The 16693-nt window shown below is 38.6% G+C and overlaps 1 protein-coding gene and 1 non-coding gene across 6 annotated transcripts in view; both read left to right on the forward strand.

Annotated features, from left to right (window-relative positions):
* Positions 1-16693, forward strand: part of ATP1B4 (ATPase Na+/K+ transporting family member beta 4) — a 38736-nt gene that overhangs the window by 16434 nt on the left and 5609 nt on the right. For 2 of the 5 annotated variants that reach the window (XM_043458828.1, XM_043458826.1), the window contains exons 7-9: positions 31-126; positions 855-981; positions 4393-4448. In XM_043458828.1, coding sequence (XP_043314763.1) covers positions 31-126; positions 855-981; positions 4393-4433 — 264 coding nt within the window. In that variant the 3' untranslated portion in view covers positions 4434-4448. Of the gene's footprint in view, positions 1-30; positions 127-854; positions 1267-4392; positions 4449-16693 lie in introns of those variants that run through there. The other 3 variants (XM_043458831.1, XM_043458827.1, XM_043458829.1) reach the window with 2 other exon arrangements.
* TRNAG-CCC lies at positions 15294-15366 on the forward strand. The gene has a single exon. It is a non-coding gene; the product is annotated as a tRNA-Gly (tRNA).

The following is a 16693-nucleotide window of genomic DNA, read 5'->3' on the forward strand; positions in this document are numbered from 1 at the left end:
CACCTGATACATACTTGCTTCTACTTACAGAGAGGTGATGAAAACGACATCCGATCCATCAATTACTACCCAGAGTCGGCTTCTTTTGACCTCCGCTACTACCCTTACTATGGCAAACTGACTCATGTAAGTCTGTACTCCCCTTTAGTCATTGCTGTCAGAAAGGGCTCAGAGACAGGGCTGACTGGGATCAATGAGAATTAGGGAGCAGCAGGTAGTAATAGCAATGGGGTGAACAGCTGCTGGCCCAGACCAGGAGTTCACTCCACCAATTTCTATCCCAACTGCTCCTTGCCAAATCTGAAGGAATCTCAAACATGGTGTGGCCTCACTCCTTCAGTTTACAGATAGAAAAATGAGGGTCCAGAGAGAGGAAGTGACTTGCCCAAGGTCACACAGCTAATGAATGGCAGAGCCAGGAGCAGACTAATCACTTACCATTGCACTCAATGATGCCCAAATGATCGGGTTCCTTTTTCTCCTGCTTGGAGTCTTGGGGCAGTGAAGGCTTCAACGCCATCATGGAGACTTAATAAATACTAGTTCTGGTTTGATTCATGGTCTGATACCCAGAGAACCATATCATGCTGAGTTAGAACTGGTTCTCCCCAGCGGACAGTCAGACAACTGACACTGACTTATGAGAGAAACGTGTCATTTTCCCCCAGTCCCAGGGCAGAGAGAGCATCTCAGTTGCTTCAGCCACCTGTGACTTGGCATCATGGGATTTACACAGTTCCCTTTGTGGAGTCTATTCCATCCTGCACTGACCATCCAATCACATCCATCCTACTGTCCTTCCCCACGCCCCCTCCCCTCCTCCCACTTAGAATTCATTGTTCTTCCACCTACAGGTTAACTACACCTCCCCGCTGGTGGCGATGCACTTCACAGATGTAGTGAAGAACCAGGCGGTGCCCGTGCAGTGCCAGCTGAAGGGCAAGGGCATCATAAATGACGTCATCAATGATCGTTTTGTGGGTAGGGTAATCTTTACTCTAAACATAGAAACCTAAGAACTTTGGGGGGCCACTCCCACCAGTTCTGTTTCTGTTTTATTTCACGTTACCCTGGTAGCACCTGAATTCTTTTCTTCAATCAGGACACAGCCAGATGGACACCTGAGACAGTAGACCATTTTTCCTTGCCTTTGACATATGTACAAAATGGCATTGTGGGAACTATTTGATTTTTAAAGGTAGTCTCTCCTGATGACAAATAGATGATATTTGTTTCCTTTTCCCCCACTTAAAACTAAAACCCGTACTTGCTGCTAGAAGTCTCATTGTAGTGTAAACATAGTATTTGATAAAATTCACAGTAGCCATGAAGGAGAATTTCTGTAACGATTATAAATTCATCATGTTTTCTAAAAATGTGTTGTTTTTAGAGGTGAGATTCCTCCCAACCAGGCTCATAACTAACCCTTTGTGTTAACCTGCCTGGCAAGGTCCTGCCCTGAGAATCACCAAGCAGACCAATCCAGAATACACCTAGGGCCACCATGCCCAGGGAACTCTGTGTCCAAAGGTGCTTGTGAAATAGGTCATGGGCAACTAAATACTGCTTCACCAACTAGATTATCTCCAACTGGAACAGAAGTCACTGATAACTGGATGTTGTTCTGGTATAGACCAGAACATAGACCTTCCCTACGACTTCTTTGGGGAGGTGAGGCCCAGTGCAACTAGGGTGAACACCTACCACATGGATGTGACTGTTATTAGATTCCTTGCTTTATGGTGTAGTCATCCAAAGGCAAATGTCCCCGCAGAAAGGTGGTCTCAGCTTCAGGCAAAGGAAAAGACAAGGATGATCTCCACCACCTAATTCTTCTTGGGTTATTTGTTTGACAGTAGTGTGATGTTCTTTGAGACCTCAGGGATGGATGTGTTGACCACCCTCACACCCTCTGCCACGCCTTTGGGGATTGAAGTCAGGGTCTCCCAGCCGATACATGGTAAGACAGAAATCTCCTGCCAGGCCACCCTATATTCAAGTCCCATTAGCCAGCTTTTCATTTTCTTAAAAAAAAAAATGGTACGAGGCAGATGTTTATCCAGGTTGTGGATCAGCCAGGCTGCTTTGTCTTATCTTTGGCCATTATGACCATTCCGCTGCTTGTCTCTACTAGGGGAAGGGCTGGGACCAGGAGAAAAAAAAAGAGAGTGTCAGAGAAAAGCATAGTGTCTCAGGGTCCAAAGCAAGCTTGAAGGCCACCTGGAAATATCCAGAGTCAGAATCTCCTCTACAATGTTTACCTTCTCCCAAAACAGGGAACTGACAGTTTGGTTGTAAGGACAAACAAGTAAGGAAGTAACTACAATATAGTGTGACAAGAGTTTTAATATTAGTATGTGGGAATGCTATGTGAGCATGAGGAAAAATAACTCAAGCTGAGAAAGTAGCAGAGGAAATTTCACATGCAAAGTCACAATCATGAAAGACCATGGTGTGTTTGGGTAACTGTGAGCAGCTCATGTAACTCGAATGTAAAGGGCTCAGAGCAACGGCAGGGAGGGGCAGTGGACTGGGCTAGAAAGGCATACAGGTACTGAAAGAGGCCTTTGAGTTTTATCCAGTAGGAGAAAAGGAGTCATTAAAGCATTTTATGGGCTTCCCAGGTGGCTCAGTGGTAAAGAATCCACCTGCTAAGCAGAAGATACGTAGGAGACACAGGTTCAATCCCTGGGTGGGGAAGATCCCCTGGAGAAGGAAATGGCAACTCACTCCAGTATTCTTGCCTGAAAAATCCCATGGACAGAGGAGCCTGGCGGGCTACAGTCCATGGGGTCACAAAGAGCCGGACACGAGTTAGTGACTAAACGACAACAAACAAAAGCATTTTATGCAGGGAATCTTTGTGATACTTACTTTTCAGAAAGAGCACTTTGGCAGCCACATTGTGAAGGGTGCATTGCAGAGGGACAAGACTGGGGAATGGGCAGTGAGGGAGAAGGAATCAAGAATGACACTAAGGTTCTGAGCCTGGCAAGAACCACTGGGATGGTGATACTGTCGATTAAGACTCGGAATACATGAGTGAGGCAGGATTGGAGAGGAAGGTGTTGAGATCAATTCTGGACATTTTAGGCTTGTGATTTCTACTTGTCAGACACTGGTGTGGAGCTGTAGATATAAGTGGGTTGGGGAAGAAGGAAATCTAAGAACAAAAGCAACATTTGCTTAAGTGAACTCTCCTAAGAAAGTCCGTGGTATTTAATCATGGGACTCTGAACCACTTGTGTAAACATCACAGCAATCTGGTATCTCAGGTAGTGCTTCTCTCTTGGCTTATGGCAGAAAGGACTGCTGCTGCTCTTTGGAATCTCCTTCCCACACACCTTTCCAACTCTTAGTGACAGTCAAGGGGAGCTGACTGCTATTAACAAGTGATTCAAAGACATGCGACAGCAGATCTGTGGAAAATACAAAAAACAACGCAACTGTCTCCCCTCAACTCCTTTCCTTACCAAATTCGACTTTCAAAGCTAACCTTTAAAAAGAAACCAACTTGAAGATAACAACTTGAAAACCTCCTAACAATCACCTCAAATGATCAACGTCTCGAGATTGAGTAGTAACAGATTAATAGAACAGTAGATCTGGAAAGGAACTTAGAGAGCGTTTAGTGAAAACAACCCGCATTGCATCTGACTCCAGGTCCAGTGCTCTTTCTACTCTGAGCTGCTGCTTACCAGGAAGTACCATCTTTTAAAAAATCAATGAATGATACCCCAAACATTTTAAAACATATGTCAAATTTGAGTTAGAATAGTTAACATTTCACAGGAATTCAACTGGTGCTATATATTATACATAATACATTATCCTGTTAAATACGTTGACTATTAAACAGACAAGGAATTATGAATCTTTTGTCATACAGTATTTCTCATTCAACGGAATCCATCATTTCCACAGTTTCAAAGCAATATTGAATAGAAGTAGAATACTTGGGAATGTCAGCCAGGACATTTAAAAATAGCTTTATTATACAGAACTGGATATTATAATATATTCATTAAAACTGGATTCTAACAATTGAAGAAATTTCCAGTGGATTAATTTAAATAGTCCACTAAATGGTGCTGTACCAGGATTTGATTTGTATACTATCTGTTGCATTGCGCTGGTTTTACTTGATTGTCAATGAGAAATACTACTTCCAAATGCCTTCATGATTTTTGTCCATGCTAGACTTAGGATTTTTTACTTCTTAGCCCTTGAAATTATTATTCTAACGTTACCTTTCTTAGGCATCTGTTTGCTGGGAATCTTCATGTAGAAAACATTAATATTGTCTTGGGGAGATGTTGACAGCAATAAATTAAAATAAAAAAGGAGTGTATGATTTCCTCTTTCTAAACTATACCACTGATTTCCCCACAGGAATATCGGGCAGACATGTGGGTGGAAAACTTGACAACTGACAGCCTATTAGTTTAAGACTTTTTTTTCTTCTCCCTCCCACCTTTTTTTCCCCCGACTCTTGGGATTCGGCCACAGGAGGATGAAACTAAAAGTTGTTCCATTTCTAAGCGTTTTTCCTTTTGCAACATTCATGCTCCAGTTTCTTGGAAGGCTATTTTGTCAGAGTAAACTGCCTTTCTTCATCAAGGTTGAGTTTCTGGTATAAATTATTCTGTTTGTTTGCATAGGAGAAGAACGCGACGAGAAACTTTGAGGCAGGGAAAAGGAACAGAAATTCAAAGAGAAACTGCAAGTTAAGTGACTTCAGGGCACATCTGACCACAGACTGTCTCCCAGAGCAAATCTCTAGTGGTAATTGCAGCTAAAGACAGAAATATTTCCATTCCCTTATTTGACTCGGAGGCTAGGCTGCAGTAGGAACCCCTTCTTTCTTTGCAAGCTGCCGTGGGCTAAGGTCTACTAGCAGATATGGTTTGAATTGGGGGGGGGGGGTTGTCTGTGATTCCAATGTATTTCCCCCATCTAGGTTCTGTGTTAGAGTCCTTTTTCCTTACTAATTTCAAACATGATAAAGCAATTTAACCAAATCATGCAGAAGTGTGATTTACCATGTGATTTTATCCAGGCAGAAAATAATTTTGGGTGTCTGTGTATGTACTGAGGGGTCTCACACCCTCAGTGGAGTGAAGGGTAGATGGAGGCAAAGGGCAAGGAAAATAAGAGTTGAAATGCAGAACAGCCCTGCCTACTTCACACAGTTCTTTAGTTGTAGGCTAGGAAAGAAGAAAAGCTGATAGAGGGATCTAAAAGTTTTAAGAAGGATGTGGTAGGCTCTCAATCTGACAGCCCTGTATTCAAGATATACTTCTCCACAGGCCCCTGATTAGCCATAGCATCAGTTAGGATTCCAATAAGAAATAGACAGCATATTGACAAAATAGAATAAGTGGTAGAGGATTTATTTACAAAGAGATTAATTATAAATGTGTCAATGTAGGGAACCATAAAGAATAGCACAATAACCCAGGCTAGTACAAGCTAAACTCTTAACCTTCCCTAGGTCCTAAGGGACGGGGTTAGGAAGTGGTTCCCAAAACCCAGGACTGAGCAGGGTACAGCTGACCACCTCGAGAGAACTGGTGACCTTGCTAGAGAACTAAGCTATCTCAAGGTGACCTAGTAGGTAGGGAAACAGGAGAATACATACCTTGACTTAATCTTCCTCCCTCCTTCTGATCTCCTGCTGGTAATTCCCATTGCCCAAACCCAACCAAAAGTCAGAGGGCAAGTAAGCCCTCTGGTGTGGTCCATACAGGTCAGTCTCCCAAGGAAGAACGCACGGTGGAAAGGGGAGGGGGGACTACTTTGGAGTGTCAAACACAAAACATCTAGCACAGCCACCAAGATTTTGAGATTCTGAGCACAGACTCCTGGGAGCCTGGCAGAGTGCTAGAACCATCTACTGAACCGACTCCAGTGACTAGGGCATTTTGTCTTCATGCATCCTCTGCTCCACAGCCTTGGAGTCAGAGGCAGTAGGTTTTCCTATGATAGAAACTCTTTTCTCTGTTCTTTAATATTCATTCCCTTTTCCAGTTTCCTCCTTCATACTTTCCTAATCTGGTATCCTTTGGTATGTCATTTAAAACTCTTTTGCTTGTAAGTCACAAAACAAATGAATAAAAACTATCTCAAATAGACTTAAGGATAAAAAGAAATTTACTGAATCATATAACTAAAAAGTCCAGGTCCTGGTTACTTTGGTTTCAGGCATAACCAAATCTTGGAACTCTATTCATTAGGAAACAGTCTTTCTCCATCTCTCTATACTGCTTTCCATCATTCCCAGGCTCCACAAATCAAGATATGTACAATGGCTGCCAGCACTATCAGGCCTATGTCCTCAAAGGCTAATTTTCCTTTGAAAGGCTTCCCTGGTGGCTCAAACGGTGAAGAATCTGCCCACAATTTGGGAGACCCGGGTTCGATCCCTGGGTGGGGAAGATCCCCTGGAGAAGGGCATGGCAACCCACTCCAGTATTCTTGCCTGGAGAATCCCATGGAGAGAGGAGCTTGGTGGGCTATACAGTCCATGGGGTCGCAAAGAGTTTGGCACAATTGAGCAACTTAACACTTTCACTTTCCCTTTGAAAAGGTAGCTTTCTCTTCCCTGATAGTTCAAGTAAAAATTCTGAGTCTCTCATTGGCTTGAATTGGATTCTGTGTCCATCCCTGAACCAACCTCTGTGGCCACAAAGAGAAACTTCTCTAGTTGGCCAGGCTTGAGTCACATGCCCAGCCCTGGAGCTTGGGGTGATATCAATACCACTCAGCTTGCCTGGAGTGAAAGTCAGGGAGAGGTGATCCTCCTGAGGAAAACTAAAGTGATTTTACCAAAGAAAGATGCATGAGTGGAAGTTAGAATAGCTGTCCACTGCATTTTGTCAGTGTCCTGTCAAATCCTACATCTACTTATGGTTGTTCCTGACAGTCCTTTCACTCTGGCATTTTGTCAACACCTTTGGCTTGGAAAAAAAAAGCAAGGTGGAAAGAGAGAGAAAGAAACCATCTTGATTTATTCTACTTTGTCTTTACCAAAGAGAATTCCATTATTTAAATCTGCATTCAAAGTCTGGCTTCCATAAAATGTTTTCTTCTCAGAATAGAATGATACAATCTTCATAAAAGTTATTAATAACTTGAATCATAAAAGTATTTGACTTGCATCTGAACAAATATGTTCACAAATAAGACACAGGATGAGGGTAACATCCTTTCCCTCCCCTCCAATCCTCTGACTGATGACATCATCTTGTATATAGAAAATCCAAGGAATTAAAAGACTATGACAAAAAAAAAAAAAGACTATGACAGCTAGAGAATAAGTTCACTAAGGTTGCAAGATAAAATATCAGCACAAAAAAATTGATTGTCTTTCTCTGCACTAGTGGTGAACAAATCAAAAATGAAATTAACAAAACAATTCCATTTAAAATATTTAGGAAAAGGTTAACAAAACAAGTGTAAGACTTACACACTGAAAACTACATAATATTGTTGGAATAATGTATAATGGAAATAACCCCAATGTCCACCAACTAATGAATGGATAAACAAAATATAACATATCCATACAGTGGAATATTATTCAGGCATAAAAGGAATGAAATACTGATCCATGCCACAGCATGGATGAATCTCAAAACATTACGCTAAAAAAGCCAAACACAAAAGGTCACATGTTCATTTCATTTATATTCATTCATTTATATGATGTATCCAAAATAGGCAAATCCATAAAGACACAATACATCTGTGGTTGCCAAGAGCTGGAAGGAAGGGGAATGGAGAGTGCCTTTTAATAAGGATGAGAATATCTATCTACGTATCACTTATCTATCTATCTATCCATCTATCCATCTCTATATAGAGGAAGAGAAATTTCTGGGTCATATGGTAATTTTATGTTTAACTTTTTGAGGAACTGTCAGACTGTTTTCCAAAGCAGTTGCACCTCCATTTTACAGTCCCACCAGCAAAGTATGAGGGTTCCAACTTCTTTATATCCTTGCCAACACTTTTATTATTTTTTTCTTATTATAGCCATCCCACTGGGATTGTAGTGGCATCTTATCATGTTTTTTAAAAATATATATTTATTTGACTGCTCTGGGTCTTAGTTGCAGAATGTGGGATCTAGTTCCCTTACCAAGAATCAAACCCGGGGCCCCCTGCATTAGGAGCTTGAAGTCTTAGCCACTGAACCACCAGAGAAGTTCCCTTATCGTGGTTTTGATTTGCATTTTGCATTTCCCTGATGACTAAGGACAGAGAGCATTTCTTTTTCTTGTGCTCATTGGCCATTTGTATATTTTCTTTGGAGAGGTGTCTATTTAGATCCTGTGCTCATTTTTAGTTTGTCTTTCTACTCTTCATTTGTTAGGGTTATTTATATATTTTGGATACTAGACCTTTATCAAATACAAGATTTGCCAAAATCTTTGGAGCAAGTTGTGAACTCAGGAAGTGTGAGTCTTCCAACGTTGTTCTTCTTTTTAAAAAAAAAAAAAAAGAAAAGGTTTTTTTTAGCTTTTCTGCATACCTTTAATTTCCATGTAAATTTTTTGACCTGCCTGTCAATTTCTGCAAGAAAGATTCTATTTCAATGGTTGCTTCAGAGTTAATAGCAGGTTTTCTCAATCTCAAAATTGTTGACTTTTTGGTCCAGGTAATTCTTTGTTTCAGGGACCATCCTGTGCATTTTGGAATGTTTGGCAGCATCCCTGGCCTCTACCCAGTATACATCAGTAGTATCCCCTTCAGTTGTGGAAACCAAAAATGTCTCCAGACATTCCAAAATGTCTTCCAGGGGTCAAAATCACCCCTGATTTAGAACCACTGGTTTAGAGTATATATCGTTAACGTCATAATCTATCTTTAAGTTATTTCATACCACTTACATATTGTATATGAACCTTACCATAGAACCATATGTTCGACTTCTCCCCTGTGGATCTTTCTGCTGTTGTTATCATACATTTTACTGATTCATATATCATAAGCTGCTCAACACATTGTTATTATTTTAATTTAAACAGTAAACCATTTTTAAAGAGATTTCAGTAATAAGAAAAAATTATTATATATTTAATTATGTAGTTATATATTTTATACTGAAAATCTCTACCATTTGAATTGTTTAGACCATTTATATACTATGTGATTACTAATTTGGTTGTATTTAAATCTACTATCTTGCTATTTGTTTTCTGTTGGTCCCATCTGTTTCTTGTTCTCCCTTTCTTGTTTTTCTGTCTTCCATTGGAATTAATTGTTTTTAAAATGATTCTACTTTATTGACTTATTAGCTATTATTGCTTCATTTGTTTCTTGTGTGTGTGTTTTTAGACCTTGCTTTAGGGTTTCATTGTAGAAATCTTTATCACTCTCTACCTTCAAGTAATATTACACCAATTCATGTATAGTATAGGAACTTTACAATAATTAACTTCCATTTCATCTAAGTGCTATTTATCATGCATTTTTCTTCTATGTATGTTATAAACACCACACTTCATTGTTATTAATATTACATTTACTTTAACATATATCACTTCTTTGTTCTTAACATGACTTTTAATAGCTAAATAGCATTATGTACTATCCAGAGTATGGATGCATCAAAATTTATTTAATCAATTCCAAATTGTGCATTAAGGTTGTTACTTATTTTTTCTTGATATAAAAAATTAAATATCAATGAACATTCTTGTGCTAAAATCCCTTTGCACACTTCTGATTATTCCTCTAGGATATTTTTTGTGGCCAAAAAAATATATATACACAACAAAAAATTTGCCATCTTAACTATTTTTAAGTGTAGAGTCCAGTAGTGTTCAGTGAGTTCACATTTTTGTGAAACAGATCTCCAAAACTTTTTCATCTTACAAATCTTAAACTTTGTACCCATTAAACAGAAGCTCTTCTTTTCCCCTTCCTCCCAGCCTCTGGTTAACAAACATCCTACTTTATGTTTCTATGAATTTAGATACCTCATATAAGTGGAATTACACAGTATTTGTCTTCATGTGGCTGGCTTAGTTCACCTAGCATAATGTCCTCAAGGTTCATCCATGTTGTAACATATGACAGAATTTCCTCCCTTTTTAAGGCTGAATAATATTCCATTGTATGCATATTCCACATTTTGTTAACCCATTCATATGTTGATGAATATTTGGGCTATTTCTACCTTTTGGCCATTATGGATAATGCTCTTATGAACATGGGTGAACAAATAGCCTTTCAAGACTCTGTTTTCAATTCTTTGGGGTACACACCCAGAAGTGGGACTCTTGGATCATATGGTACTTCTATTTTTAATTTTTAAAGGAACGTCCGTATAATTTTCCATAGCAGTTGCACCATTTTACAGCCCCTTCAATAGTGCACAAAGCTTCCAATTTTTCCAAGTCCTTATCATCATTTGTTATTTTCTGTTTTGTGATAGTAGCCATGCTAATGAGTGTGAAGCAGCTCTGTGTTTCATTAGGGTTGATGCCTAGAGTTTTATTTTGTTCCGTTGATTGGGCCATGTTTCTCTGTTTCTTGTTAATTTTTTGCTGGGCTTTGGGCATTTGAAAAACCACCACTTCTCCCAATCTTTAAGCGCTAGCTTCTTGCAAGGGAAGACGTTCTTCAAGCATCGCTGCTCCAAGTTCTGAAACCTCTCAAACCTTTTCCGATCTCTTGCTCCCCCTGGTGTCTGCTTGCAGAACTACAGTCCTAACATGGTTGCCATTTCCTTCTGCAGGGGATCCAACCCAGGTCTCCCTCATTGCAGGCAGACGCTTTAACCTCTGAGCCACCAGGGAAGCCCATCTTTCTTCTCAGTGACTTTCAAGTCTATTTTCATGCGTTCGTGTCCGGCTCTTTGCGACTCTATGGACTTTGGTCTCCAGGCTCTATGTGGTTCTCTGCACAAAAATACTTAAATGGGTTGCCACACCCTCCTCCAGGGGATCTTCCCAGTCCAGGGATCGAACCCATGTCTTTTATGTCTCCTGCATTTGCAGGCAGGTTCTTTACCACTAGCTCCACCTGAGAAGCCCAAACCTGCTCTCAGTGGCTTCCAAACCGTGGTGCTGGTCCCATCAGCGTTTTGAATCAGACAAGACAGAAAGTAGTCCCTCTGGCAGTCCCAGACAAGTCAGGATGTTGGACATATGTTCCTTTTTTATTCCTTCTGGGGGGAGGTGCTCTGCTATGGAGGTTTTCCTCCTGGTTACTCTGTACTCTGCTACACAGAGGGAGTGACATGAACGAGTAACCAAAATGCATGAATTTTCCTACTCTTTCACTGGAATCCCTCTTGGTTTTATTTTTTTATTTTTATTTTTTTTAAATTTTTTTTTCCCCTCTTGGTTTTATAAGGGCCTAGTTGCTGTAGCTTCTCAACTGGTCTCTAGAGTTTTCACAGAGGTATTCTGGTCTGTGTATTATTGTTAACTCAGTGTAACTCAGTGTCTCTGTGGGGAAAGGAGGGCCTGTAACTTCCTAGTCCACCATCTTGTTACCTTTGCCTGTATTTTAAATCAGGTTTTCTAAATCATTCAGTTGTAGAAGTTCATTATATATTCTGCATATTAACCCCTTATCAGATTTGTAAATATTTCTCCCATTCCATGAGGATTCCTTTTCTTTTCTTTCTTTTTTTTGAGGATTCCTTTTCAATCTGTGTTTTTAATGTGTCCTTTAATGCAAAGATTGTTTTCTTTAATGCAAAGATGTTTTAAATTTTGACATAGTGCAATTTATATATTTTTAAAAATTTGATGCCTGCATTTTTTTGGTGTCAAATCCAATAAATCATTGCTAAATCCATTCTTTTACTTTTAAATTATTTGTATTTTTATATTTAAAGTGTGTTTCTTGCAGGCGACTTACAATTGGGCCTTGGTTTTAAATCCAGTCTCTTAAAAAAATAAATAAATCCACTCTCTTGAGAATCTCTGACTTAATTGGGGTACAACTTCAGTGGTGTATTTGCCCCATTTATTCCTTTTTCTCTTTTTGCCTTATTTTTGATTAATTGCGTATTGTTTCTTATTTCACTTTTGCCTTTGTTGGTTTTATTAGCATTAGCTCTCTATTGTTATTTTAGGGTTGCTTTATCTACACTAGATTGTTAATATTAAGTCAATTTTATCTTAGGGATTTAAATAATAAGAAAAAATCATATATGTATGTATATCTCCTTATTGTAACAATTTCTAGTGTTCTTTATTCCTTTGTAGAAATCTACATTTCCATCTATCATTTTCCTTCTGCCTGAAGAAATCCCTTTAACACTTACAGTATGGGTCAGCTAATAATGCATTATTTCAGCTTTTGTATATCTGAATAAGTACTTCACCTTCTTTCTTGATACTGTTAAAAATATGACAACAGGTCACAAATGGAGTCACTTATGCTAAGCCTCACATCACCAAACAAAACTTAACTACAGTTTCAGCTTTCCCAAAAATGGAATATTAAACCAATCGGTCAGGAATTACCTGATCAGTATTAGTAAGGCAATCTTCCTGATAGACCCCTGCCATCCCCTAAAGGAAACTGACCTTGCCACAACGAATCTGTTAGCATAATTTCCTTGCTCCTGTTCCCTTCTGCCTATAAAAATCTTTCATTTTGTACAGTTCCTGGAAATGCCTTTCTACTAGATGGGATGCTGTCCGATTCATGAACCATTGAATAGAGCCAATAAGATCTTTAATTTTTACTGAGTAAAAATTGTTTTTTAACAATATTTTCACTGGGTAAAATTCTAGGTTGACAATCATTTTTTAATTTCAAGACTTTAAAGGTTTTGCTCCTCTGTCATCTTACATAATTTCTGTTATGAAATTTACTATCATCCTTTTATGTAACATGCCTTGATCTGGTTGATTTTAAGATTTTTTCGGGAAATTCCCTAGTGATCCAGTGGTTACAATTCAGTACTTTCACTGTCGTGACTCCAGTTGAAACCATGGTCAGGGAACTAAGAGCCTTCCTGCGAGCTGCACAGTGGGGTGAAAAAAAAAAGATTTTCTCTCTCACTCATGAGCAATTTAATCATATATGCCTTGGTGTAGTGTTCTTTAATATTTTGTGTGCTTGAGGTTCTTTGAGCTTCTTGGATCTGTGAGTTCATAGCTTTCATGAACTTTTGAAAGTTTTTACCAATTTTCTGAACTCCCTTTGAGAACTCCAATTACACAAATACAGTTTTACCATAGCTCAGTGATGCTTTGTTCATTTTTTTGGATGCTTTTTCTCCTGAGTGTATCATTTTGGATAGTTTCCATTGCTATATTTTCAAGTTTACTATTTTTTTCTTCTTCAATGTCTAATTTACTGTTAGTCCCATTCAGTATATTTTTATTTCAAATTGCATAGTTCTCAATTTCATAGATTTTATTTGTCTTTTTATATTATACATGTCTTTACGACTTTTGAACATACAGAGTTATAGTTATAACTGTTTTAGTAGCTATAACAACTGTTTTAATGCCCTTGTCTGCTAATTTCAACATCTCTGTTGTTTTGGGGCTGCTTTTGATGGGTTGATTTTTTTTTCATCTCATTATGACTTACATTTTCCTGCTTCTTTGCATGCCTAGCCATTTTTGATTAGATAACCAACAATGAGAATTTTAACTTGTTGAGTACTAGTTGTTTCTGTAATCCTACAATTATTGAAGCTTCTTCCTCAGAGACACTTAAGTTATTACAGGGAAACAGTTCAATCCTTTGGATCTTGCTTTTATGATATTTTAGGTGGGTTGAGAGCAGTATTCAGTTTGAGTCTAAATATCCTCCACCACCTAGGCCAGAACCTCAGTATTCTACCCAATGTTCCATGAATTGTGAGATTATTACCAGTCTGGCTAAGGTAACAGGCACTATTTCCATGTTTATTTGTGTTCTAATCCTTTTTTGTGATTAATTCCTTAGCTTTGAGTAGTTTTTTCACATGTGAGCACATCAATACTTGAGAAGACCCTCTGCAGGTCTCTGAAGTTATATACATATATATACATATATGTATATAGTCTTACTCTGTCTTGCAAATACTGGCTGCCTTAGTGTCCCCCAGATTCTTCACTCCCTCTCCTCAACTCATGGAGTTTTTCAGTTTCTGCCTGATTCCCTCTCCTTATGCTATGTCCTGGAAACTCTCTCCAGACAGTATGCTGAGCAAACATGGGGATCACCTCATTTGTTTCCGATTTCTCAGGGATCACTGTCCTTCATTACTTAATGTTCAGTGACTTGAAAACCATTATTTCATATCTGGTGTCCATTTGTAAAAATGTAGTCATCTTTTTGTTTTTTTTTTTTTCCATTTATTTTTATTAGTTGGAGGCTATTTACTTTACAGTATTGTAATGGTTTTTGCCATACATTGACATGAATCAGCCATGGATTTACATGTGTTCCCCATCCCATCATCTTTTTTGTAATAAGAGAGTAAATCCAGTCTCTACTACACCGTCTTGGCTGGTAGCAAAAGTCTACCTCCTTTTTTGTTAAATTTTATTTCAAAGTATTTCAGTCAGGCTTAAATTAAACTAGTAGGACTACTCTGCGTGTATGTATACATGTGCATACATGTGGGTGTGCATGTGAGTGTATGTGTGTAGTTTTTAAGGGATTCGTTATAGAGATTTTACCTTACACAATTGTGAGAACTAGTTAAGAAGTCTCTGTAACTTCTGTAACTTAAGAAGTCTCCTATCTTCACATCTGATGCTGGAACGTGAAGTCCACAGTGCAGACAGTCAGGAAGGCAAAATGGACGTAAATATGAAGTGTGGGGGAGAACAAACACAAACTGGACCTCACAAGCATGCGCTAGCATTCCCGAGGATGAACTGGAACTTGTGTCAGTTCTTGTTTCCTCTGTAGAGGCCAAGACACTGTCACAAAACTAAACTCACAAACCTGACCCAGGACTCGGAAAAGTTACAGGAGAATTGAGGGGAAGGTGGGACAATTTCAAACCCAGTTGCTGTCTTGTGCCACTGAAGTCAGTCAGCAGAAAAAAACAATGTGTTCAAGCTACAAAATGGCTACTGCTTCCCTTCAATCTTCCAAGTCCCCCACAATAATCTCTCCTGTGTCCCACCCTAGCTGGGAAAGGAATTCTGGGAAATGTAGTTGGACCTAAACAAACTAACTCATTACCAATCTACTATGAAGTATTTTATAATTTAAGTCATTTCAGTGAATGAAATATTTTCTTCATTTCTAGTTATCCTCATTTGTTCCTAATACAAAGAAAATTTAACTTTTAAATATTTACTTTGGGGACTTCTCTGGTGGTCCAGTGGCTAGGACTCTGTGCTCCCAATGCAGGGGGCCCAGGTTCAATCCCTGGTTGGAGAAATAGATCCCACATGCCACAGCTAAGAGGTCACATGGTGCAACTAAAGAATTTGCATGTCACAAGTAAAGATCCTGCATGCTGCAAATAAGACCTGGCACAGCCAAATAAATAAATATATATTTTAAAATAAATAAACAAATGCCCGAATAAATATTTACTTTGTATCCAGCAACCTTGATGATGTCATCAATCATATTAGTATTTATTACTGTCTCTTGGATTTTCTGGGTATACACTCACACCAGAAAAAGTTATGATTTTTTTCAATACTTATTATACTAAATCATTTTATTCCTTTATTGCATTGATTAGAATAAGAATATGTGGAAGAACAATTATAATAGCATTCCTGTGTAATTCTTGGTTATCTTGGAAATGTTTTTAGTGTTTCATTCTTCAGAATGATATTTGTTGTTTGTTTTTAGTAAGGAGCCTTTAGGTAGGTCTTTCTGTTCTTATTTTACCTTGTGTTTTTATCAGGGATAGTTACTGGATTTTATGAAAGCAATTAAAGTACACTATTAATATGATCCATGATGTTCTTCTTTAATTCATTTTGTTATGAATTACGAGTACAGGTTTATTTATACCGAACCACCTTTGTATTCCTTGAATATATCTAAAATGATAATAATGGATTATATAATATTTTCAACACTAAATCAGTTCAGAATTAACTGCAACTAACAGAAAGCCTAATTAAAAATAGCCTGTTAACCATAAAGACACTGAATTATTCAGCAACAGTGGAAGTGTAGAGCAGGTGTTTCCAAGGCTTTTGAGAGGCTGAATAAACTCATCAAGGACCCAGCTCTCTCATTTTTCCATACTGCTCTAATAAAGTCGAATCCCTTTTTCTTTTTTTTTATTTCAAAATAATTTTATTTTATTTTATTTATTTATTTATTTATTTTTTTATTAGTTGGAGGTGAATCCCTTTTTCAATGTTTGACTGTTGACAGCTTTTAAGCTTCACCCTCCCTCTTCCCTTTGTGCCTCACATCTTGGTAAGTTGGTAAGAAAGCCTGGGTTCTCCTTTCTTTGGCACCAGCCACAGATTCAAACCCCCGGGCCCCAACCCATGGACAGAAACCTTCACTCCAGCCCACCACTCCCCAGACCACCATAAAAATCCCCAGCCAGGGCTTCCCAGGTGGCACTAGTGGTAAAGAATCTGCCCGCCAATGAAGGAGATGCGGGTTTGATCCCTGGGTCATGAAGGTCCCCTGGAGAAGGAAATGGCAACTCACTCCAATATTAAGAAAAGAAAAAAGAAAGAAAAAATCCCAAGCCAGTCTTTCTTTCCTTCCTCTCTCACATCATTTC

This window comes from Cervus canadensis, chromosome X (genome assembly GCF_019320065.1).
Source record: "Cervus canadensis isolate Bull #8, Minnesota chromosome X, ASM1932006v1, whole genome shotgun sequence".
NCBI lineage: Eukaryota > Metazoa > Chordata > Mammalia > Artiodactyla > Cervidae > Cervus > Cervus canadensis.